At 44.8% G+C, this 26410-nt stretch overlaps 1 protein-coding gene across 4 annotated transcripts; it reads right to left on the reverse strand.

Annotated features, from left to right (window-relative positions):
- Positions 1-10942: 10942 nt before the first annotated feature.
- Positions 10943-23348, reverse strand: LOC100828493 (E3 ubiquitin-protein ligase BRE1-like 2). Of its 4 annotated transcripts, XM_024459357.1 has the most exons (20): positions 23164-23348; positions 22892-23053; positions 22719-22806; positions 22386-22616; positions 22110-22277; positions 21461-21646; positions 19019-19212; positions 18820-18903; positions 18587-18706; positions 18323-18509; positions 18060-18220; positions 16026-16097; positions 14761-14837; positions 13823-14017; positions 13133-13205; positions 12955-13041; positions 12153-12290; positions 11784-11986; positions 11538-11700; positions 10943-11337 (listed from the first exon to the last, which is right to left on the reverse strand). In XM_024459357.1, the coding sequence occupies exons 2-20, from the start codon at positions 23051-23053 to the stop codon at positions 11206-11208; spliced, it is 2721 nt and encodes a 906-aa protein (XP_024315125.1). In that variant the 5' UTR covers positions 23164-23348; the 3' UTR covers positions 10943-11205. The 4 variants fall into 4 exon arrangements, with proteins under 4 accessions (XP_024315125.1, XP_003568771.1, XP_024315126.1 ...); XM_003568723.4 differs by lacking the exon at positions 21461-21646 and having other exon boundaries at positions 23164-23346; XM_024459358.1 differs by lacking the exons at positions 22719-22806; positions 22892-23053; positions 23164-23348 and having other exon boundaries at positions 22376-22518.
- Between the last annotated feature and the right edge of the window lie 3062 nt (positions 23349-26410).

Raw genomic sequence — 26410 nt, forward strand, 5'->3', positions numbered from 1 at the left:
CGCTATAGATCGCACGGCACCAAGGAATAAAACAGTAACAAGCGACAAAACGGAAAATGATAGTCATTTCTTTTAGCCCCAACGGACGTCATTTCGAAGGAGAGGGACAAAAGTGGTGGCATGAACGGCTGGTGAATTAAATAGGCAGCGATGAAGCAAAGGGAATTGGTCTGTGCTCTCATGATGAATGGTAAATTTAGGAAAGTCTGAAATACACTTGGTCGCTGAACTTGTCCCGAAAACCCAATTTAGTCACTCTTTACGGAAGCCGAGACTTTTTTCCGAAAAGGGGAACGTCCCCGGCCTCTGCATCAAATGATGCACACAACCAATTTTACGGAAGACGAGACTTAGGATACTTAAACTTAACGAAATTTCTCACATATAATTTCCTTGCCAGCTCAGCGGGGCATTTTGTGTTTTGGCCGCCCCACAAAGCACAAAGTCTCCTCCCCACAAAATTCACCACCCAACAAAATTGCTCCGCCGCAACGTCTAGGTCATCAGTGATTTTGGGGAAGCAGCAGGCACTGCCGGTGCAAGGGGTTGCATACCTCGAGCTCCATGAATAGCGAGGACTCTCGCATGCACCACCCTCGGGGAAGCAGTCAAAGCCGGCGTCGATTAGCTTGTCGTGTATGCGCTCGTCGTAGGTGGTCACGAAACATGGTGATCTCGACGCCGATGGGGATCCCAAACCGTCAACGCGCGTGCCCTTGGTGACCACCAAGCCAAAGCCACTGCCCAGCGCTGTCGGTGTTGTTGAAGTTGCGCTTGCCACTGTCGGTACTGAAGCTAGCTGGTCTCCGCCGCCACCATGTGCATCCTACCCCTGGGTGGTGTTCATAGCCACTGCCATGTGCCTTGCGTTGGCCAGGAATGTCACTGTCAACCCCGTTGGGGTCACCATGGATGGTCTGTTGGATTGTGTGGGACGTCTCTCCTCACCAACGCGCTCGCCTAGCTGGGTCTCTCACTGCTGCCCACCGTGAGATGCGTTGCGAGCACCGGGTCGTTGTCGAGCTGAGCTCCATGGCGTCGGCACCACGGTGGTCACCGATGTCTTCCTCCACTGGCAGATGCCCAGGTCCCCTTCGCAAGAGGGAGTGGGGTTCGGTGGTGAGACAGCACATGGGTGGCGCCAGACAGTCGTGCTCACCTTCTTTGAGTAGAGGTTCTCGTCCGTGGAGTTGAAGTAGTCGATGAGATCGACGACGATCCGGTCGAACGCGAGCCACTAGGGAGACAGATCTTGGGGGCAACGAGCGTGGTGAGGGCAATAAACAAGGAGGGGAATGTTTGGATACAATAGCATAGGGACCAAAGCGCAAAAGTCCTGCACCGAGCTGACTAGGGCGATGTACAAATATAGTGCGGACACAGTGACCGTACGTGGGACATTTCTTCGAGTTTAAGTACCGCAAGTCTCGATTTCCATAACAGACTGACTAAATTGAGTTTCTAGACAAATTCAGTGACCGTGTGTGTATTTTACACTTATCCAGTATCTCCTTGTGAGCGTGTGTGTATTTTTCAGAACAAATTTGGGACAAATTCAGTGACCATGTTTGTATTTTATACATGCCAAAAGATAACCCACTGACAGTAACAGTAAGTTGAACAGCAAGGCAAGCACCAGCTTTTGAACCTCCAATCCCTCTCTTACTTATGTTATTATGTTATGTTTACTTCGAGGACTTTGATTATTTCTATAATTACGGTTATCATGTCGGTATCATGCTCGCACTTTCATTCTTGTAGATGTTATGTTGGGCTTGTTATTGATGACTAGTAGGTCTATGACGTTAACTTTGACTAATACAATATGGAACCTAATAAGTGAGATGTGAGATCCAGGGTCTAATACAAACAGATGGTGCAAAGGGAGGTGAAAGTGTGCACCCAAGTTATTTTGTTGATACCGGTGTCATTGGATCTTTCTCTCCTAGACATTCATCCTCCTAGAAGTGTGTTTGTGCACCACTATGCACAATGAACTCCGCCTTGCTGAAGAAATCATGCCGAACCCGCATTATGCTCTTAAAGGGGGCATCATTGGGATTGTTGATCTGGAACTATGTCAATGGGAGAGGAACTGGAAGGGGATGCAGACAACGGGCAATGGCGCTCCCAAAGAGCCATGATCAAGGTTTCCACGATGATGATTGTTCGTCTCAGTCTCAGCAACCAATTTATTGGAGTGCGGTGGGCGCAAGCTTAGCAGTAAATAGAATACAATGTGTCCGTTCAGAAGGTCATGGAGATTACTTGAAGAAGGAAGAAAATCGGGATTAATACATGTAGAAGGCCAAAGCGCTCCCTAAAACCGGGGGTTGTTGAAGATGCGTCTAGAGCTTGCTATGAATTTTGGGTGCAGTTTCTTTTGCAATAAACGGCTGGGAGAAGATGATAGATTGCTGTTGGTCTATGGTGGAAGAAGTGTAGGCGGTGGCGAGGAATCGAAGTAGATGAACGGCGGAAGAGGCACTCGCTTGGCAGGAAAACGGATGGCGATGAATGCAAACGTTTCATGTGCATCGTAATTGTCCTATCTTATGTTACGTGGTGTCTTGTCTAACTTCTTATAATTGCCATATCTAGTGTTTTTTTTATCATACATCATGTATCGTATATTGTCTTTCCTTGTGTCACCTGTCATGTCTCTTGTCTAACAATTTTTTGACATGTGCCATGCAGTTGTTTTGCCTTATGCAGGACTTTTATGAGTAAAACTATGACTACAAAAGCAATCATTATAGGACAAAAATGGTTGAATTTGTTATCATCCAAACATATTAATATTCTCGTCAAGAGGAAACCAACGATGAAAACATATCACTATATAGACATTCAGTTAAAAAAATATTGCATTTTGAATACTAGAACTACGAATAAAAAACTTGGAGACTCTCGCGGGCCTGTTTGGTTGGCTGCCTATGCATCCAAAATGCAAAAATGGAATTGTTTGGTTGCCCTTGACCGCATCCACATGTTACATGCGAGATGCAAAACATCTCCTGATCCTACACCCAAAAAACAAAAGGATAGGCCATTTCTTTGGTGCAGGCTCCACCGCCGCTTCTTCTCCCCACTGCTGCTGCCCCTCCCTCCACCACCTCGGACGCCGCCATCTGCACCAGAGTTGGCCTTGGAGGGCTCCCGAACGGAGTTTCTCCGGTGAGCAGGGCTCGCTGGTCACAGAGGAGCATCCGGCCATATCCGACCTCAGCTTCTTCCTCTCCTCCGTCAAGCAAAACAATTCAAACATCGGGCTGCACCTCATGCATGCAACCCCTCAACCTGGATCCCAACTGCAGGATCCCTCATGTGATGCAAGTTATTTGCATCAAGGCAACCAAACACACCTCACGAGAGAGTGTCACGTGCCAAAGAGCGCTCCTGACCACATCCACGCTCTCCCTGCGAAGGGTACCCTTGTCCTTGTCCTTGTCCTAGTCGCTCACTATTTTTATAGGTTGGCCAACTTCGATTGGTGGCTGAGGCATGATCTAGTTTTGAATCCTTGTCTACATGGCCTTGTGTATTTGGTTGAACCATTTTGTTTCGATGGCAGGAAATTTAAAAATCATTATCTAAAATAAAAAATTGCTCGAACGGATCATCAAGGGTTTCTTCTAAATGAAGGGATTGGTAGATGTTGCCTAGTGCCCATGTAGTTAGTGGTCGCAAGTAACTAACGGGTTGGTGACCGAATCAAACGTGCTCGGATGGATATTCGGTGAAGAACTTGAGGAACTTAAGAGCGGGGACTGGACGTGCTATCCAGGAACAGCAAAGAAGGCCTTTCTTGGTGTGATCGGATTGGCCAGGAAGCCAGCAGGAACTTAGTGCATCTTCAAAGATATTTGTCAACACTTCTGATTCAATACAACCCCCTCCTCTAAAGAAAAACACAAGGACGGTCCAGATTAATCCGTACCCCTTCATAAAAAAGGGCACGATGGACATTAAATAATATTTTCTTCTATCATTTTCGTATGGCTCCGAACAACACTCGGTGTTTTCAATTTTTCCGAAGATTGCACCGTTGTATCGCCATGAAATTTCACGCGATAATAGTAGACACAATTCCACCCTATCTCACCGAAGGGATGGACGAAATATTTCTTGAGCCAGCGGGAAACAGGCGAACAAGTCGGATGTTCATGCTATCCCGCACGGCCGCGAGAATTCGAAACAGCACTCGGTGTTTCAAAGCTTTCCGGAGATTCCACCGTTGGATCGCGATGCAATTTCACATTATAGTAGTAGACAAAATTACGCATAGTCCCACCGAAGGGATCGGCGAAACACTTCTCTAGGAATCGAGAAACATGCGAACAAGTCGGATGTTTGTGCTGTCCCGCAGGGTCGCGAGAAATCCAAACAACACCAGGTATTTTGAAATTTTCCGGTGATTCCACCGTTGGATCGCAATGAAGTTTCACATTGTGATAGTACATAAAATTACGCACAATCTCACCAACGAGATCGTTGAAAGACTGTTTAAATCAGCGGGAAACATGTGAACATCGTGCTATCACGTAGGGCCGCAAGAAATCCGAACAATACTCGGTATTTTGGTATTAGCCGGAGATTTCACCGTTGGATTGAGATGAAATTTCACAGCATTGTAGAAGACACAATTTCAAACATTCTCAACGGAGGGATCGTCGAAAAAGTTTTTGTGCAGCCTCGCAAGATAGAAAAGATGCAGGACGAAGGAAAGAATAGGAAGAAAAAAGGAAACGTGAAAAGACTATCCTACCTTTCTGAGTTTGGGGAGGGGGTGTATTGAATTCGACCCCACTTGTCAAATACTACATTTGTCCGATTCCGTTGCAGACAACGAAAAGTAATCCCATGAGGCTTGTCATATTGATGCTATTTCTGGCTGAATTCTGGCCGATCTCTCTCGCCTGGGTCGGATTCAGCTCGCTTCCATCGGCCCTCCTAGTCCGATTGATCTGACCACATGGCTTGGGTCATAAGCTAAACAACTTCGTCATGTTCGGATGCTGGTTCATTTGGCTTGCCAGAGGACGATCTCCGAGCTTTGCCATTTGGCTTGGGTTGAGTCGTGGCTGGTTTCAAAGGAGCTGCCTCGTTCACATGATTGTTGATCTCTGGTCTCATGCGGTTCTGCCGCCAGAATTTGGGCTCGCTTCTTTCTTTTGTTACTTCTTTTACTACCAGTTCTATGTACAGTAGTTTTTATTCAGTTTTTCTCTTTGAGACACTCTGTACCTTTCTATCTTTCTCTTAAGAAATGAATGCAGCATTGCTGCTTTCGTAATAAAAAAAAGGATGCTCTCCGTCGGTTTGTTCACGACATGTCAAATGCAAGTCAAATTTAACATTGATTTGGCAAGCCATACATCGTCAGTAGACACATGCCTTGTTATCAATTTGGTCAGAAAGAAAAAGCAAAAAAGTAATTTTCTTTCTCTCCCGTGCTTCTCTCCAGTGCCACATTCTCTTCCCCGGTCATTTCTCCGGTGCCTCATGAAAATTGGGATGGAAATAAAGCCTTATACATTTGGGATAGAAATTGGGATCGATGGCATTGTCACTTGTTCTTCATGGAAAACAGTAGGTAAAGGCTAAGTTGTGTGTTGTCCTTGTGCGCATGATCCTGGTGCTAATTGTTGTGTTTTTGTTTTCTAGGAGTTATATGATGCATTGGATCCATGATGAGCAACAATCTCAAATGTTTAATGTTGATTTATGCTTATTTTAGTCCTATGTCATTTGAAATATTTGAACTTTCTCATTCAAGATATTTGTGTCATTTGCGTTCTACAATTTGTTTACCTTTACATTAATATTATTGAATACATAGTTCTCATGATAGAATGGAGAGAGAGAGAGAGAGTTGGATGTGGTTAATTTAGGGCAAACTCTTTTGGAGCGAACTACTGAGCCGACGTGCCCACGAGACTTACCGTACGGCGCCCCTTCCCCCGTCACGCGCTACGTGCACGCTCGCCCATGCGGCCCAGCAGCACGTTGGCCCAGCGCCACCGGCTCTCTCCGCAGTGCATTGGCCCAGCAATATGTTGGCATCCCGATGAAATGCATCGCAGTTCAGCCTTAGAAGCATGTTATTTTTTTTAGAACATCGCCCATAGCTTATTATTCCATCGACGATAAAAAATCCGATTGAACAGGCTCAATCAGAAACCTAGGGATTTCAGTAAAGAGAGCAAGAGAGTTATCTAAAGAGAGGGCCGTACGAGCACACGAATGTGCAGCCTTATTACAAATTCTCCTAGCAAAACACAAACTAAGACCCTGGAAAACAGAGACCCAAGACTTCATCTCCCTAACAATGTGGCCACACACGGACCTATCTGTACCAACTCGATCCCAAGCATTCACAATCACCTGGCAATCAGTTTCTAACACAATGCGCTGCCATCCCTTCACCTTGGCCAGACTCATAGCATCGCGGCGAGCAAGTAGTTCAGCCACAGCTGGATCAGCTATAAAATCATACCTCTGGCATTCAGCGTGCATGAATTCTCCATTAGCGTCACGTGCAACCACGCCTGTACCTGCGACGGTCTGGACCACTTAGTGTTCAACTTGATCCATCCGGCCGACGGTCTGGACCACTTCGGCACATCCTGCACCACCGGCTGGGTCTCTTCAAGGGGAATCTGAAGCGAGTTAATGAGCTCCGCCACCAATTCCATTGATCGCATCGGTTGATACTTCACTTCACCATGAGAGTAGGCATTCCGGCTATTCCAAATCGCCCACATGACTGTAACGGAGATCGCCGCATCCCGTCTTGGCACAATTGCATTATCAAGGATATCCTTCGACCACGTCATCGGGTGCAGCCGTGGTAAGCGAAACTCAAAGGTCTCTTCCGCCGCCCGCCAGAATTGTTTGGCATGTTCACAGATAGTCAAAGCATGAAGCAGTGACTCATCACTCATCCCACATAACGGGCAGTTACTCAAAACTGCAATGTGGCGACGATGCAGCTCTCCACCAGCAGGGAGCAAGTTCTTCACCACCCTCCACCAGAAAACACGAATCTTTGGCATAACTTTCAGTTTCCAGAGAGCTTTCCAGGTACTTTCATCATCAGACGAAGACCCCGACTCAAACACTGAGTTTCCTTGCAGGTTCACGAGTTCCTTATAGGCCGACCTAACCGAGAAAAACCCAGTCTTATCCCACGCTCAAGCCCAGAAATCAGGCTGCAATGATCGAGGCCTCGGCACGCTCATAATAGCCATAGCATCCAGCGGGAAAAACACCCGACTAATCTTCTCAGCATCCCATTGCGTGGAATTCTCCACCAACAAATCAGAAACAAATTGAACTGGCTCATCTGACATCCGCCCAAGCGGCTTCATGGTAGCAACACCATCAATCCATCTGTCATGCCAAATCTCTGAAGTCCGACCATCACCGATACGCCGAATCAATCCTCGTTTCAGAACATCACGGCCTTTCATTATAGCTTTCCAAGTAGTCGACGCGCCCTGAGGAACACGACGCTGTCAAAACATCTCCCCCCTTATTATATCTCCCCAGAAGAACACGGGCACATAAACTTTCTGGGCGTTCCAAAAGTCGCCAAACCTGCTTGGCTAGCATAGCATTATTGAACAGCTCAAGGTCACGAAAACCAAAACCACCGGAACATTTTGGCATGGACATTCTTTCCCAAGACTGCCAATGTATACCTCTCCTATCAAGTAATCCAGACCACCAGTACTTTGACATGATTGTTGTAACTTTCTTGCACAAACCTTTTGTGAGTTTAAAACAACTCATAGAATAGGTTGGCAGTGCTTGGACCACTGACTTCAGTAAAACTTCCTTCCCGGCACAGGAGAGCTTCTTCTCACTCCACCCCTGAACCCTGGATCTCGTGCGCTCAACAATATGTTCAAAATTCTGCTCCGTGATACGGCCAGCAGCAGTAGGGAGTCCCAAATATTTCTCGGAAAGTGCCTCCCTCTGAATCTGCAAGGTCCCCCTCACGGACTGCCTAATTTGCTCACCATAATTGCGACTGAAAAAGACAGAACTTTTCTGCTTGTTTGCACTTTGTCCTGAGCCAGTGCTATATATCTCAAGAATTGTTTTAAGCCGTGCTGCACATCTAACATCAGCTCGCAAAAAGACAAGGCAATCATCTGCAAATAACAGATGTTAAATCCAAGGAGCCGCGAAGCTGACATGAATTCCTCGATCAATCCATCCACATAGGATCTCAGCATAGAAGACAAACCCTCGCCACAAAGGAGAAAAAGATAAGGCGAAATTGAATCTCACTGACGAATGCCCACCGAGGGCCGAAAAGAAGGCAGCCACTCGCCATTAACCTTAACTTGAAAACTCACAGTGCTCACACATCTCATAATCAACGAGACCCACTGCTCTGCAAAACCCAATTTCTGCATAACACCTTGCAAGTAAGCCCACTCCACACGATCATAAGCCTTAATCATATCAATCTTAACGGCACACCAACACTGCCTGCCTTTCTTCTTTCATCATCGAGTGAATACACTCATATGCAGTCAGAATATTGTCTGTGATTAACCTCCCCGGAACAAACGCACTTTGCTCTTCCGAAATGATTTCATCCAGCACTTCACGTAAACGATTAGCCAACACTTTCGAACACAACTTATAAATGACGTTGCATAGCGAAATAGGTCGATACTGTGTAATATTCTGAGGATTTTTTACCTTTGGAATTAACACAACGATAGTCCGGTTCATCACCTCTGGCATGTGATCACCTTGTAAAAAAGCCAGAACTGCAGCCCTGACATCATCCTGAACCAAGCTCCAATGTCACTGTAAAAAACCAGCCGTAAATCCATCGGCACCCGACGCTTTCGATGGCTCCATATCAAACATGGCTAAGTCTAGTTCGCTTTAGATTTTTTCCTTCTAAAATTAGACATATTTTTTGCAGCGTCTAAAAATAAATATGCTACAGAGACCCGCGCACAAAAACCTACTTGTGCGGCGCTCGCACGTCCCGCGCATTTGCCCAGCTTGCGCTTCATGTTTTGGACGCTACTAGATGGCGATGTGCGCATCCTTGCACTAGCGTGCGGCGTTCGCGTTAGGTGACTTGGATGTACTTTTATGATCTGCGTTTACTTGCTTTAACTCTTCACTATATCACTTTCTACTACTAGGTTATACTCACTCGTTTATCAGGTTATAACCACTCATTTACCATTAATATAACTCGTTTCCCAGGTTATAGTCACTAGTTTACCAGGTTCTAGCCACTCGTTTGCCATGTTAATATAACACGTTTACCAGGTTAATATAACTCGTTTATCAGATTAAGGTCACAAGTTTACCGGGTTAAATATCGCTAATTTATCAGGTTATAGACAATCGTTTACCAGGTTAATATCGCTTCTTTAGCAAGTTATAGTCAATCGTTTACTAGGTTAATAACGCTCGTCTACCAGATTATAGTAACTCGTCTACCAGGTTAATATATCTTGTTTACCAGGTTACAATCACTCATTTACCAGATTATAGTAACTCGTCTATCAGGTTAATATATCTTGTTTATCCGGTTGCAATTACTCGTTTACCAGATTAGGTCGTCACACAGTTTGATTGCCCATTTTTCACGAGTCGCCGCCGTGAAATGCCAAGGAGAAGAAGCTGGCGACGAGAAACAAGAGTAGCAGCTTAGTCTTCGTGTTCGGCGATCTCATCCACTTCCGCGTCGCCATCGAGGCCGACAACCATATCCTCCATGTCAGGACCTGCTCCGCCGTCCCCTGCTGCTGCACCTGCTCGACGCACCATGCAGCCACGCGAAACTTCTCTCCCGCACCTAGCGGCCACGCCTGCTCCACCGCCGTTGTTTCAACGAACTGCTAGTGCGCTGCTCCAAAGTCGCAGCCAGCCCCACTCCGCCGCCGCGACCCTCCTCAGCAATTAAGCGCCACCCCGCCGCTGCGACCCTCCGACGCAAATCAAATCAAATAAGGCGTCGTCTTCTTGAGGCTACTTGTTGTTGCTTGTCGTCGTCTTCTCCGGCTCCGGTGAGGAAGCTGAGCGCCATGACGACGTCAAACATGTTTGGCCAGAGTGTGCCCTCCTCCTGCAAGCACAAAGCAGCCATGGCAACCGCATGCAGCTTCACCTCCTTCCCGGCCACCTTCCCTTTCCCGGAGCCTCGGGTCGAGCATCTCACCGTGGTGCTCGCCAGCGAGCAGCGACGCGGCCCGGGCGACGCCCCCCCCGCAGCCGCCGCTATTGCGCCTGCCACCACCAACAGAGGCGACGCCGTAAGCGAGGAAGAAGCCGCCGCCGCCGGTCCTCTCACCCCTCGTGCGGCCGCGCCTTGCCACCTCCACAGCCCGGCGCGCCCTTCACGGTGGCCGCCGCCGCCCCTCGCGCCCTTTACTGCTGCGGATGGGATCGGGAGGGCCAACGGGCGGACCCGGAGGCGAGGAAGAAGCCGCCGCCCCGCACGCCCCTTTGCCGCCGCCGCTCCTCACGCCCTTTGCCACTGCGGATGGGATCGGGAGGGCCAGGCCAACGGGCGGACGCGCTGCTGCGGTTCGATGGCCCGCACCCGAATCTCCAAACGCGTCATACGCTAGCACAATGCTGGGCACGTCTGTTGTTTAGATTGTCCGAACTCTTTTTTACCGGGCCAGGTATATACCGGCATTTGGAACCGTTGAATATGATCTCAGAGCATATCCAATGGTTGGGAATGTTCCCGTATATACCTGGCCCGGCAATAATGCCATGGTTGATAATTTAGGTAGACGTTTGACATACCATTGAGAAAGACGTCAATTGTCCACTTGCCAAATTATCCAAACACATGCTAAATAGACTGATGGCATGTCACCGGTGAGTTCAATCTTGACAGCTGAATGGGGTCCACCGCGCGCGTGATGGCAGTAGCCAGCCACCGTACTGTAAATAACATGATTATATCCTCGGTACTTCAGACCTCCTTGCAAAAAGAGGTCCTGCCTGAACCACATACAAGAGTCAACGAGAAATATCTTATTCCGTCCTTGGTACATTAACGTAAGCTGTTAAGAATTTCCTTCTTCGAAACCTACTGCTTCTTCGGGTTTGCCAAAAAGAAAAGGAAAAAACTATATAATTACAAGAGACAAGCATGCAGCGCAGGCTGCCATGTCATTCAAGCCGAGATGGCCCAGGGTTTCATCAGATCTTCACCTCCCGCACGTCATTTTGTCCAAATGGGGTGCCACAGCCTGGGCATTTCCTGTGCCGTAGCTCAAGGTTCCTCTGGATACATGGCGAGCAGAATAGGTGGAAGCATTTGGTGATCACAACCTTGCCAATAGAGCAACAGAAAATGATCAGCAGCAGTATGTGAATAACCACATTTAAGAGTAGAACAAGGAGAAACTGGAACTTTGCTGATATGGGTATGAAATAAAATGGAGATCTGAGCTTCTACCACATTGGGTCCTGCACTGGTGCACACATCCAAGTCGTTAAAAATAAGCTGTGCAATTCAATGGGTAGTATACCTCTTTCGGCCGGTCAAAGCACACGCCACACTTGAGAATAGCCTTGCATTCTTTTATTTCGTCCTGGAGTTTCTGAATGGTAGTCTCTTCGTTCTCAGAGGTCAGCTCCATGACTTCATTTTTAACCTCTTCGTATTCTTCCTCAAGTTTCATCCTCTCGCTTCTGATATACCAAAGAATGTAAATGAGCACCTGGTGACAACATAACACGACTCTGGAAGCAAAAAGTAACATCAGCACCCTAACCTCTCACGCTCTAGCTCCATTCTTAGCTCAGCTATCCTCTTCTGATTTAGCTCATATTCTTTCTCAGAGGATCCAATACTAGACCGAAGCCACTTGAGCTCCTTCTCTGCATCGGATACCTCCAGCATAGTCCTTTCAATGTTAATTACATGATGCCTGTTCTCTGAAGAAGTTCTTACGGCTTGTTCAACATAGGCCTTCATCTGTGACAATTATTCAAATATAAGTATTTCTCAGTACGAGGTCATATGCAAGTGGTAAAACACACACTTGAGAGTTTAAAATACTGTTGGCACACACTAAACTCGGTGACTGGACTTATCAAATTGAAATATTTAAATAAGACATAGGACATGAGTCATAGATAACCTGCTCTTCACCACGGGCAACTTTTTGCTCATAAGACTCCAGAGAGCTGTTAACTTGAAGGAGTTGCTTCTGTAACAAATGCTTTTCAGAGAGAAGAGATGCAGAGGCTTGCTTTGTTTTCACACTGTCTGACACCAACTGTGAGATGAGATTAAAGTTATTGATGGGAATTAATAGGAAAAACAAAGAAATAACTTCTGGCAATGCAACAGACTACTATCACGGCAACAAGTCAAGGTCATGTGCCAGACTACCACTCCACAGATCATTGTCTAGGCACTGCAGGTGTGCAGAAAAAAAGGCCATACCACATGAATCAGCATGTAACAAACAGCAAATGGCGGAGTAAATGGCTGACAAACAAATAGAGTTGGGATAGACCGATAGATAAAAATTGGGAACACACGAATACATCATGCCACCTAGCCCAGCAACCTTGGACAGTCACCCATGCTTGTGCACATAGAGCATGTAACATTGGTTCGTGTCATATGAATACGCAGTGTACTTTTTCGTTAAGACAAGGCTTTAACCAAGAATTATATTGCTAACATGGTGTTTTTATGACATGAAATTTTATCACTAGATTCATCTTCAAAAGTACTTGCAGATAATTGTAGTTTCGCATCATCTGAATCACATATTAATGAAGGAATTATTGGTCAAAGTGTTGTCTTAACAAAACCTAATATGCCATGTATAGAGAAAAGGAGAGAGTATAACGCAGTGCTGCACCACCAGATAAGGGAAGCAGCACACACACACACACACAATGATGCATCAAAAAGAATTCAATACGCACCTTGATGTTAAAATCATCTCTATCAGCAACCTGTTGAAGAAGATGTTGGTTTTGTGTTTGCATGTCTTCATATGCTTGACCAATTGTCTGCAGTGACAGTGCCGTGCTTTTACATGGGGCTCACGCATACACACACAAAACAAAAAACAGCTGAAAAGAAAACTAAAAATTAGCTAACCTCAATTTCAGAAATATAAGCATCTCCTTCAGCTTCTTTAATTCTTATTGCCTCGTTCAGTTCCAGAACATCTCTGGAAAAACAGATTATAAAGGACAATAGGCGAAAGCATTAGGTAGTCACATTGAACAATATAGAATCCACTGGTCACAAACACAACATATACTGCCAGTTGTCACAAAAACTGCACTAGGAAAATATAAATGCTCATCTATAACTCTATCCGGTCATTGGAACCGTTGGATAATACTTGATAGAATCATGATTATTCAAATATATCAAATTACAGTCCCTCAATTTCAACCTAGTTGTCCAACTATACACACAAAATGAAGCACATTATCTTAGTATTAATAGCTGTTGTAGGAAGTGGAAGCCGTTTCAGAGGTTCAACTGGACACTGGCCAGACCTGGCTTTCACCAGTTTCCGGCCACAAAAACCGATGGGGCATGTTTGTGCAATTCGAATATGCATTTATTTCAGAATTTTTTTTACACAGAAGTTGGGCATACGGGCACTATATACATGTTCGGATGCTCTATTGACGTTTTGATCAAATGCAATGCGTCTGAAGGGGTTGTAAGTAAGTGGCTTCAGAGTTCGAGGAGAGGGAGTGAGTAGAAGGAACAGTCACCAATTGTTCTGGCATAATATAGACATCAAATTGACACCAAGAGCAGATAGCTGACCTTTCACATGCATCTACCTTGGTCCTCAACTCTTCTAGTTCTGCTTCAGCAATTGAAAGCCTTCGCTGGCATGCAGTTTCAGCTTCATTTGCTGCTTTTACACGAAGCTCGAGACTATGCTCCTCTAGACTAGTTCTCAAGTATTCAGCCTGCTTGTGAGCTCGGCTTTCTGATTCCTTGATATCTGCAATTGTCCTAGATGCAGGATAGTGTCAAGTAAGAATCTAACACGTGAAGCAAAAATATATGCATGTCAAATACATGAAAGCTTTGATTTTTATGTGTATTTTGCAAGGGTGAATCAATGAGCATTTGGTAATGGAGGAATACAAAGAAGCAACCAATCTATGTTTTTTATTTTGAATTTTTAGCTTATATGATTTTTTCCCCTATCTTTCGAACATCTTGTTTTTCAATGATCTGAACAATATTTTTTTCTTTCACCATTTACAAACATAATATAGTAGTCTATGTCAGATAGTGTCAGCCCATCACACTGCATCGAAATCAACACTGTCATCACATGTTCTTTTAACAACTTGATAGATGTGACCTGGTAAAACAAATTCATAGGTAACAGTATGTAGCTGAAATCGATAGCCACACAACTGAAACTAAAATTGAGAATTGGAGTATAGATGGACTTCAATCGCCAAAAAAGGACCTATGGAAAGATATATGTTTATTCAAAAAGAGAAATGCACTGATGATTGCATTTAACAATCATGAAGGTATAATGTATCAACTGTGTGCTCTTGTTCCCCAGATGTGGCAGACTGTAAATCCAAATTAAGCAGAAAAACATTTCAAACATCATATAGAATTTCCAAGAATCTGATGGCTAGGGAAACAATAAAATTGCTGATCATTTAAGGGAACAGCATAAGTCGTAATGATCAGATATTAACATAGATGATACAATAACAATCAGGTCATACCTCGAGTCAGAAGATTCTTTCGCATACATATCCACGATAAATTCCAACTCCTGTTTTTCCTGGTCCAGTGTCTCAATCTGTTGGAATTTCATTGAGAAAACATGAATGACAAACCTGTAACCTCTTACATCCTCACTACCAACTGTTTATTTGCCCAAATCTGTTGCTAAAATATTTCGTTCCCTCGTTGATGGCTAAGCAAGAAAAACGTTGAAACATATACAACACTGAATACATGGTTTCACCCTTATTTTCTAAATATCCCTGTGACTAGCAAAATACACGGCTCGGGATTGATTTTACATTGCATACCAATCTGACTAAATATGACAAGGTGGGCCATTGGAGAATGACTACATTCAGTTAGCTAGCTGCAAGCTGAATGTTTGATAACGCGCTAAATTGTTAATCAATACACCCTATTATGGGTCAGAGGGAGTAACATATTTTCATAAAATAGAATCAAGATCATCATAAAACAGGTTATATCTAACCTATCAAACTATTCACCTCTATAATGCTGCAAGGATCTGAGGACAGAACAATGTGGCAATGGGGGTAAGAGTCCAAGGAGCGAGGTTAGGCCGGCCATGACACCGGGGATGAGGGTTAGACGGGAGGGATTGGGGATTAGATCTGATCTTGTTATTCTCATTGATTGATAGATGATATGGGGTACAAGGCATCGCTATTCAAAGAGATACTTCCTCCGTGCGGGTACAAGGACCCTCTTGAAAGGCATAGTGAAAAAGTGAAAGAAAATAAATGTCCATTTAATGTTGAAAAACACCGGTACCAAGATGAAATGCTGATATCAGAGCAAAACACGAGTAACAAGGCAAAACTGGCTCAACGCATGCAAGGGAATTAATGTTGAAGTGGAAACCAATAGAATGAATGCATGCAGTTAAGAGGGGGGCATGGGAGAGAGACTGTAATCTTGAATTTCAACATTTTGGAGAATGGCCTTGTAACAGATCATATCTCATCTCTAAGGTAACTAATCCTATCTTTCCATATTTCCAATTGGCTAAAGGCCCAAGCTACTTGCTTTCCAAGTCACTCCTTTATTAGGCTAAGGGGAGGGTCTACCGTCTATGCCTCTGACAGCAAATTAGATATAATTATTCATGTCACAACTTGATAATAGTTACAACCAATCTGAGAGAACACTGCTGGAGGGAAAAGTAAAGCCTTCACAAAGAAAGCAAAAATGTCTCAGGCTGTCAGCACAATAAAAAAGAGAGATTTTCATGAAACCATACCAATGCTTTGAGGGACTTGATCTCAATGACTTGTGTGTTGTATCTATCAGATATCTCCTTCTGTTCATCGGTCTGAAAATTTATGAAACTTCCATCAGATGTTTCAATTGTGATAAGAGGCATGGTTAGCGATTCACATTTTCTCCAGAAGAGAACGTAGCACATAGAGAGGTCTAATTCAGAAGATATGCTGTACTGAAACAACTTGTGAATTTTTTTGAAGGTGTAGCAATTAACGGATAAACACCTAATTGAAGTATGCATGACGGCATCACTGTATACCTTTTCGCTTGCCATTTTCGTCTCAGATGCACCTCATTGACATTTGACAATTACTTTTCTCTAAGTATGCTTTAGAATAAAATAAGATAAACTTGCACAGTCGTAGATACAAGCAGCATCTAGCAAGCATAAGACCCATCGGTCAAACCGCAGGTAGAAAGCATATCGTTTCCTTAAACAGCAGTTTTTTTGTCCACACTCCAGCCCAAGATGTATCTTCATGGCCCAGCCCAGTCCACATGTGAAAACCAATAGCTAAAATAGCAACTTATGCCTTACCACAAACAGGAGCAGCCAACAGTCCGATATGCAAAAGAGATGCTAGGATTTCTTGACAAACTGAGGGGTGGCGGCGACTGCTGCAAATGGTCGTGATGAAGAGCAGAGAGTAAGCTTGGTGCAAGGCAGCTCTAAAAAGTTGCTGGAGCAGCTGTCAAACTCCAAGAACTTGCCGGAGACGAAAGCCATGTGAGGAGGTGGTGACCAAAATAACCCCAATGGAACACCACACAGCCCTGGTGAACAAGGCCGGGTATTGGCAGCAGATTAGACCTTCCTGGGCCACAACGCTCATGATCAAGCAGAAGAGGCGATGGGAGGTCAACAAGATGCAAAGTCCAGGGAGCAGCTGCATACAGATGAGAAGCGTGGCGAACAAGGCACAGTGGTGCCACTGACCAAATTGGCATTTGCTTCGTTCTCTTGAGCAGCAACGGCCCAATAGGACGGTGACAAGTGTCTGGACGGCTAAACAGAGAGAAAGCTCGACTGGTGGCGGCCTTGGCTGCTGCAGCTAGGTTCCACAAATGAGACTCCAAAACAAAGTGGTGTCATGTCCAGAAAAACATGAGCCGGCACATGACAAAGACGACCAAGGACATGGGGATGGCAGCGCAGTGAAAGAACTTGAGGCATCGACGGACAAACACCAAACAGCCGCAGCAGTGGTTGAGAGCAAAACCCTAGGTTTTGCACTGGTACCATGTCTTGAAATTGCCTAGCCCAAGGGGCAAATATATAGTACAATGGGCAAGAGATACACCAATGGAAAAAAAACTGCAGTACCCTTAAACAGTTTTTACATTAGACGTTGAGTTAATTCTTGCAGCCGGCTATTTAAGTCGTGGCTTTGTTTTCATAGGGATAGTTCCTAATCCCTAAATTCCAGCTCCTTGCTCTCTTGCTCAGCTATCTAGTTCTACTACTACAATTATACCCCTTCAAACAATGCCATGTGTTATCAAGTCATCGCATTTCAACCCCTCCCTCGGACAGTGTTTTATCAACCATCATGAACCTAGGTTCATGACGCAGTAAGAATGGACTGATTCAGGTACGTCCTCCTTGAATTTAATCTAAATGAATGAAGAAAATATCCCATGATCTGAAATCAAGAAATGACTACAAGAATCACAAGGAAGAAACATAAATAATTTATTTTTCATTGCAGGATGTGGAAATACTCGACAGGGTATTTTACAGTGACATTCACGGACATGACTAAGGCTCAGTTTGCGGTTTCTGAACTGTGCAGCGTTGAACTTAATTCATAAACTACCTCGGAAAAATAGTCACGGAAAAGGAAAAAAAGGTAAAATAGGCAAAAGCTGGTGGGAAAAAATGGATTATCAAAGTCTACCACAAAAACAAATGCAGCCTGAGAATATTCCGAAACACTGAAACAGATGCACATTTGAGAACCAGTGTAAAAACACAAAGCGAGATGGGTGGTTGCCCAGATCAATGACATACCTTTTTAACTAACAAAGTTCTTAAAGATTTAGCTTCCTCACGTAATGCATGTGCTTCAGAAGCTGCATCCTTTGATCTATTCAATTGGTTCTCCATCATTTCCATCTCTTTGGAGAGTGCTGCAGCCATGACATGAATCTCATCCTTGAAGTCTTTTTTACCTACACAAAAGAATTAAGATTGGGAATAAAGTATATTACACTCTGCGGTAAGAGGTGAACCACAGATCCCAATTTAACAAGCTACCAAGTCAGGTCCCTTACCTGAATCTTGCAAGGTTTCCTCAACCTTGATCTCAATCTCATTCTTTTCAGCTATTGATTTCAGAATCTGATGTTCCAGTTCTTCAATTCTGGCCTCATGAGTGGTAATAGATTGTCTAATACTGTCGACAGATTCTCCTTTCGCACACATTTCTTTCTCCCTTTGCATAAACTGGTTCTTGTCGTTCTAAAATCAAAGTTAGGAAAAGCTGATCAAGAAACAATAGCATTGCAAAACAGCACAATAGAGGAAAAGCATTGTACCTGTAATACTTCCACTAATCCCCTGTATCGTTCTATTTCAGTATTCAGATGACGTAACTGGTCACTAAGAATTGTATATGGTTTTGATGTGAAAATGTAGTTATCGTCTTTTAATTGACCCTGCACAGATAGCATGGAAATGCAAATTAAAGAAATAAGAAAACCAGGATCCAACTTACAACTGCATCAGATATTTCAAGCCTCCACTACAAAAGAAGCTGCCAAGTGCCAACCTGAAGATCTTCTAACTGCCTAGACAGTATTAGATTATCCTCTTGAGTCTCATGCAGTTCAAATAGACGGTTCGTTGCAAGGGTCTGCCATCCATCGCACAAATTAGCAGTTACAAGTTACAACATAATATCTGAGCAGATAAGGCATATAACGAGCATACATGCAAAGAAGAATAGAAATTGGTCTGGTTAAAAGTACCTTAGCCTCATCAACAGCATCTTTGAGGTCTGGCCAGCCCATGCTTTTGTCTGAAGATTTAGCTGTCAAAGTAGCACCATTCGTGGCATTAGGGCCAGATATGTTCATTAGTGAACCTCCATGCCTCTGCAACTGGAGAACAACCAACTTCGGTCGACTTTCCTCGAGATCTTCCATGGTTTTCTCCAGCTCGCCTGCGATAGATATGGTGTGATTTGGTTTAGCTATGGTTTCACAAGTTTTAATAGCTCAAAACATATAGCATTGACCAAGAAACGGTATACATTCAACTTTTCTATTTGGCAAGGATCTGTAACATCGTAGTTCATTTCTTCCAATTTTATTGGCAGCCCAATTTTAGCACAAACAGTTAGGGGTGCAAGTGGGACAAGCCTGCCGTTCGTCCCGCAGCCTGTCCGCTAACAAAAAGCCCACTAACCTTTTGCGGGAGACCCGTAATCTCACATGGGCTTAACTGCGAGCAAAAGAAATCATCCTGTGGGATCTCGTATATCCCACATGTGCTCGTCTCCTTCCCGGCCCGCTAGCAGCCGCCACTCCCCTACCTCTCCTCCACCTGCTTGGCGGCGCCAACAGGACCACCAGCCCCCTCCTCCTCGCCCGCTCCGCGGCGCTGCCAGGACCGCCAACCCTCTCCTCCCACCTATTTCTCCCTGTACGCAGCAAACCGTAGCATCGAACGGGGCCGAGCGGAGCTTTCAGCGGGGCTGCCGGCACGTTCAACGGCAGGTCACCGCCGTCGACCTATGTTACATGGTACGGGAATACGGATACGGATACAGGAATACAGGGAACGACAATTTCTAAAAATGCAGTTACGAGGATACAGCGAGTATACACATAACAAATTAAAAAATAAACACCAGGAATACAATATTATACAGGATGAGAAAACTGAGGTCGATCATACAGGTGAGGTACTGCCGCCGGCGCGGAGAGCTTCGCGATGCGCCGAGGTTCGCGATCGCGATCTGAAACTGGGAGGTGACGGCAAGAGTCATGATTGAGAATCACCACGTCGGGTAGGCTTTCTAGTGGGCTGTGGATCGAGTAGTAACAGGTCAGGTGAAGTACCCCGTGCGTATCCAAACGTCTTTCTTTTTATTTCTTTTTTTAATTCGAAAAAGGAGGGCAATCGGGGTTACGTGTATCCCACCCGTATAGCTGCATATCCCTGTTTTGCGCCGTATCCTGCTCCGATTTGGCAGGTATGTGCCGTATCCCTGCATCTTAGCCAGCGACCTACAAGGTATGTGCTTTTATTTCCTTGCATGGTTGCCTAGTTGGGTGCTTTCATTTAGATCTCTGCCCGCTAATTTGTTCTCCCATGACCTTGCCGTCCGCCACCGCCGTCGCGAGCCACATCAAGGTCCAACACTCTTCCTTATCCCTCAATTTCTTCCCCAGCGACAGCGCCCTCGTGCAGCTTACCCCCACCAGTGGCGCCAATAGCACCTCCGCCGGCGCCATCTCCATGGTTGGTTGTGTTAGGTTGGCTGTAAATTTTTCTGTTAAGAGACTATAATGCATTTATTTGGCCGTGTTTCATGTTCATAGGAATTAGGATACTATATATGGCTGATTTCAATCTCATATTGCTCAATTTGGATATTATCAATGTGTAGCTTTCTTTGCTGGAAGAAGAGAAGAGGGCTAGGAACAACACTTGCAAGTCTACAAGTAATCAAGAGAAGTCGATGCTTTTGGTTCTCGATGTTAAGAACCATAATGGACCTATGCCTTTGGTTCTCTGTGTTGTGCTAGGCAAATGATTAGTTGTCTTCCCCGTGCATGTCCGTAATCTGAAAACCAAATGCAAATTGGATGGCAAGAAACGTCATTATGGTCATCGTTTGTGCTATTGATGTATGGTTCTCATTTGTGGCCACCTAAAGCAAATTAGTCAGCGATAAATTATGAGCGATTTTGCTGTTGTTTGTGTTGTGCTCATTATGCTATTGATTGATTATGATTCTCATTTATGCTATTGATGTATGGTTCTCATTTATGCTACTGATGTATGGTTCTCATTTATGCTACTGATGTATGGTCCTCATTTATGCTACTGATGTACTCCCTCCTGATTTATGCTACTGATGTATGGTTCTCATTTATGCTCATTTATGCTCATTTATGCAAACTTGCACTAAAACAGCGACAAGTATTTAGGAACAGAGGGAGTATATTGGATCAACTATTTGGCGGGACTTCAGAAAGCTGAAGTCAAGAGAAGATGGAGATTGGAGCTCAGCTTTTTCTCTGCCTATGCAATGGAACCATTTGGTATATTCCTGCATTTTGATTCCTGTTGAACCTGAAACATGAACCTCTTGATCTTGTAATTTTGGTTTCATTAATTAAATTAGGGGCCTGTGCTCCTCAAATAAATAAAAAATGTCCGTGCAATCATATTTGTCTAACCTGTGCATATTCTATCTGAAAATATTGATATATGTGTTGACGGGATTATGCAGTATAAGTGGGCTGAGAAAGCCAAGCCGACATATCCCTGCGGGATCGCATCCCACCGGATGCGGACAGAAATAAACATCCCCAATAACCTCACAGTAGCAATGCGGGCGGGACCAGCCCATCCCACTTGCAACCCTACAAACAGTGCCATATATTATTTCCACAATAAATATGTAAAGTATGATGGAGGGTCAATCTTGTAAGGAATTCAAAGCTGGTTTATTGCAAGAAAAACTCAGATTGGTATGCTTAAAATTAATCCAGATACATTGTGTATAGTGCATGTACATGAGAAAGAAAAGATGATAACTGTGAATGCTTACAAATGCAGATACAACAGAATGCTAAGGAAATAAGCGCCAAATGAGGGAAAGAGTCAGATATAGGGCCAAACCTAGCCAGAAAGAAGGAATGCAAGATTGGCTATTTTCTAGAAACAAATGAAAGACTGGCTCTTTCTAAGTTTTCATCCAACATAACCCTGTACATATTCACCTGTGCAGATCCCATCCTTATATAGTGAAAATGCTGCAGTAGGGGTATTCCATACTGTTTTTGCTACAAAAAAATGAGGGAAGGAGTGACAAATTTTTAACACCTGAAAGACGCTTGATTTTCTCTAGTTCTTTTGGGTAGCTGTTCTTCAAAGCCTCGATCTCATCCAGATACTTTTTGTGCTTCCCATTGACGATAGAAATAGCTTCATGGACATTAGCGACCACCTCCTTTAAGTGATCGTTATGGTTTTGAAGGGCAACGATAACATCTAGATTGAATAAATATGGTTCAAGCAGTTAGGTAATTACCAAACTAATTAATTAACTTGTGGTATCAAAAATTGGGAGGAAAGGGGGGCAACATTACTTGAGTCTACCTTCATTTGGCTTTCGTCCATTTAAAGCTAATGACAAGGATTCGCTTCTAGCGTGCTGTGCAGCAATACCCTCTTGCAGGGACCTCATGAGAGCAGCAGTTGCCCGGTGGCGCAAAGCAAGAGCTTCTTCAACGAATTTCAGCATGCTACTGTCATCATTATTTCTATAATTCTTGGACTTCAAGAGCATGCAGAGAAATATCTCCTCGGAAGGACACGACTCAAGAGATTCTGAGAAACGAAGAACAACACACAAATCAGCTAAGACAACATCGCCAGAGGAACAAAAAAGGCAAATCTCAGAAAGCAATATTAAACAAATTTTCCAGCAACCTTCTGATAACTCTTCATGATCAAGCGCTTGCAAATTGTCCAAATCCACACCAACCCGAACCCCAAGCAGGACTAAATCATCAATCAGCTACAATGAACATAATTCAATAATAAAGTGACGAGCCAGTAAAGAACCATAGAACATAGTTTACATAAGACCCAGAGAAATGAACCTGATTCCACGTCTTATTCAGATGAATCAGAGTATTGTCGTAAGAAGATTGCTCATTCCTCAACTCCTTGAACTTGCCTTCCAATATATGCATTTCAGACTTCTGTGCCTCCAATTGTTGCACCAGCTTCTGGTTCTCATATTGAAGAGCTGCGGCATCCATCTTTAAATACAAATTTTACAAATAAGTGATGAGATACAGAAAGTTAGGTCGTACATCAGCAAATGAATAAATGGTCGGGGACCAAAAGGGAGCGGCGACCGCCGGGGAACCTTGAGGGAGGTGGGCCAACGGTCGAGGCCGTCGGGCCAGGCGCTGCTCCGGCGACCTAGGTGAACTGGAAGTCGGACCGGCTGGACGGCAGGATCTCAGGAACGTCGGGCCGGCGGTACAGCGAGGGGGTGGTAGCCACGCCAATACCGCAGCGGCGCAGGGAGGTCGCCGACGGGGGGAGATGGGGGGGGGGGGGGGGGTGCAGGGGGTGGGCGGGGGTGGGTGTTGGGAGAAGGGGGGAGCACGCGGATACACGGGAGTGAAGGGCAGCCGGAGGGGGCTGTGCGCCGGCGGAGTCGGCCTAGAGCCCTAGAGAGCGCGGTTTTACAGCCGTTCAGAAGGAGTTGAGTTGTTAACGCGGTGGCCATGTTTGGGTCACTGTTTGTACTGTGATTTAGTACCCCGTGTACTGTTATGTCTTCGTGTGTCACCCTAAGAATTTGCACCCCTAGCAGCCACATGTTTAGCCTTCTCTTTTTTTTTCTCTCGGTTAATTTCTGACACTTTAAACTAGAGTGCAGTATTAACAGTGTTACCACCTGACAACTTTTTCTTTTCTCTTTCTTTCTTTCTCTCTCCCCACTTTTAAGTATATTGTGGTACGTGAACTGTTTTTAAGTACATATTTAGTACATTAGATTATATGAACTGTGCCGTATCAGTTTATAAATATCTCGTGTACATGAACTTATGATACAAGTACATCGTATGGTACATCACATGCATTTTAACAGTTTTTTAGGTACCTCATGCACATGACAGATATATTAAGGTATATGACAAGTACATGAAGATACATGACAGATACATCAAGGTACATGATAGTTTTGAACTCATACAATTAATAAGTACCTCATGAACGATAAATTACATCACATTACATGATAAGTACCTCCTCAATTTTCAATGGAGATAGAACAAAGAAGAACTAATCTAAGTACTTGCTCATATGAAGACTTTGTACATCAATTCATAACAGTACATCGTGTATTAAATCACAGTACAAACATACAAACAATCATCGAAACATGGTACCAATCATCTAATATGGAAAAAAAGAATCAAAGCGGAGTACATCATGTACCAAGACAAAATCACAGTACGAACAGTCATCAAAACACAATACCTCATGGATATAACATAGAAAAAAGGAATTAAAGCGCGGTACATCATGTACCAGGACAAAATCACGATACCAACAAGTACAAATTCGATCCTCAAAAACCTCAAATCAAGTACAAATTCAATGTCCACGTCGATCTTCGAAAATCAAGTTGTACTTGGTCAATCCTCAAACCTCAGACAAGGAGAAAAAATGAATCGAAAACAAATCTCCGTCACCTCCACGGCGCGTGGGGGCTTCCACGTCCCAGGCCGCGGCGGCGGACACAGGCGGGGCTGGGGAGGCGGCAGACAAGGGCGGGGCTGGGGAGACGGTGAGGGGGCGGCGTCCTACAGGGGCGGCGGCGAGGCACGCACGCGCGGTCCGGGGCGGAGGCGGAGCCAGGGACGGCAGCCGGCGCGTTGGCGGAGCCGGGGACAGCGACCGGCGCCGGCTGGGGAGGTCGACTCGAAGGCCTGCGGGGGCTGTGGCGGCGGCCAGGACAGGGGCACTGGATCCCTGCGGGAGGCGGAAGGACGGCCTCGCGGAGAGAGAGTACGAGAGAGAAGGAGCGTGGGCTTCTGACGAGCGGGTACTGCTGGGACCCATGATCATCTGGTAATCAAGATTAAGAAGCGAGGAGAGAGAGAGTAGCGCGGGACACGTGGTTGGTACCCATCATGGGGGTAGATAGTTGGGGTGACACCGTGTAGTTCGGGGTTGAGTTGCGCTGTGCAGTGCAATGCTTAATCCAGCTCCAGAGTCAGAGTCTCAGGACCAAGGGCATGCTTTTTTCTCAACTGTAATACCCCATAGATTTCTAAAAAGGTGAACTAGGATGTGAAAACTCATATTCGATGCAAATTTGTAAACTTTCTTTCATCCTTAGCCATTAGATCTGCGACTGAGGCCTAGATGAGAGGTGGGAATCCCACCCATAACTTAAACGCAAGTTTACAAAAAAACCGCCCGCCCAAATCCCACTTTTGGAAAAAACAATTCAAACCTAAAAACGAGAAAGAAAAAACGCTCATGTTCCCCACCCGACGCTGCGACCTTGGTCTTCGTCGGTTACAATGAGCCTTGGTGCAACCCCATCCATTGCTTTCAAGAATGTTCAAACACCCATTTATATGACTCTACCTAGGGATGCAAACGGGATCCCACGAAAGTCCTGCTTCTAGTTCATTTTTCAAATCTTCTATTCAAAGTTTTGCTCAAAATTTGAATAGGAGATTTGAAAATTGCACTAGAATCGGGACTTTTGCGGGATCCTGTTTGCATCCCTAACTCTACCTTCTCATTAATAATCAAGGCGGCACCATAAAAAACAGATGCCATGTGGTGGTTCTATAAGTAGAGTCGAAAGACACCATCTCTCCAAAGAAAGTATAATTCTTCCTAAAAAGAGCATAAGCCCAAAACACATGTGTGAACCGGTTTTTATCATCAAGAACATACTCAAAGAAGAACCCTAGGTTAAATTGCTTCCTCTTCATAAGGTTGTCAATGAACATTTGAGCATCTGAATCCTTGAAAGTACTTCTCATGTCATGATGATAATTCTGCATGTTTCTCTTTGTGCACTCCACAAACTCAAATCCACCCTCACCAACACGAAGCAATCGAAAGGTCCTAGATGTGCCAATGCTAGCTGCATGACATGTCAAAAGGTCCTCGCGCTCTCGCCCGCTCGCACTGCCGCGCCGCCCGCCGGACCGGGCCGTGTGTGCAGGCTGCTGCTGCTGGTGCTGCTTAACTCTGAGGGAAGAAGACGAGGGTCAGGGCATAAAAAAAAGGCCAGGGGGTCTTTGAAAATGGTGAAGACCTTACATGTGGCTCCAATATGTCAGTTTTACTGTTGGCCAGGTTTGGGTAAAGTGAAATTACCCTTGGAGTAGTGGCAAACTGATGCGAACCCTGAAGTAGTAGCTCCGTGAAACACTAGCCCCTAGAGTAGTGGTTTTGTGAAATTTACTCCTTTTTTTTCGAGGAAACGCAAAAGCATTGCGTCTCAATGCATTGATAGAAAGGAAGTTTATGTACAGGGCCACAAATGGCCACACCCGAAATACAACACGACGCGCCTAACTAGGGTTTGTCGGCAGTATCGCACCGAGGCCTATAGCTCCCGCACTCGTCCA

Source organism: Brachypodium distachyon, chromosome 2 (assembly GCF_000005505.3).
Source record: "Brachypodium distachyon strain Bd21 chromosome 2, Brachypodium_distachyon_v3.0, whole genome shotgun sequence".
Classification (NCBI taxonomy): Eukaryota; Viridiplantae; Streptophyta; class Magnoliopsida; order Poales; family Poaceae; genus Brachypodium; species Brachypodium distachyon.

Bases quoted from the DNA above. Each gene is read 5' to 3' on its own strand.
- LOC100828493 (XM_024459357.1), bottom strand. From the start codon at position 23,053: ATGGATGCCGCAGCTCTTCAATATGAGAACCAGAAGCTGGTGCAACAA. The intron at 21,647-22,109 runs GTGTTAAAAATT...CACTGTTTGTAG, and splicing joins GAAAATCAAGCGTCTTTCAG to GGTTGCAAGTGGGATGGGCT. The intron at 19,213-21,460 runs GTTAGACAAATA...TATCTATCGCAG, and splicing joins TTCAGATAGAATATGCACAG to GCGAGCTGGAGAAAACCATG.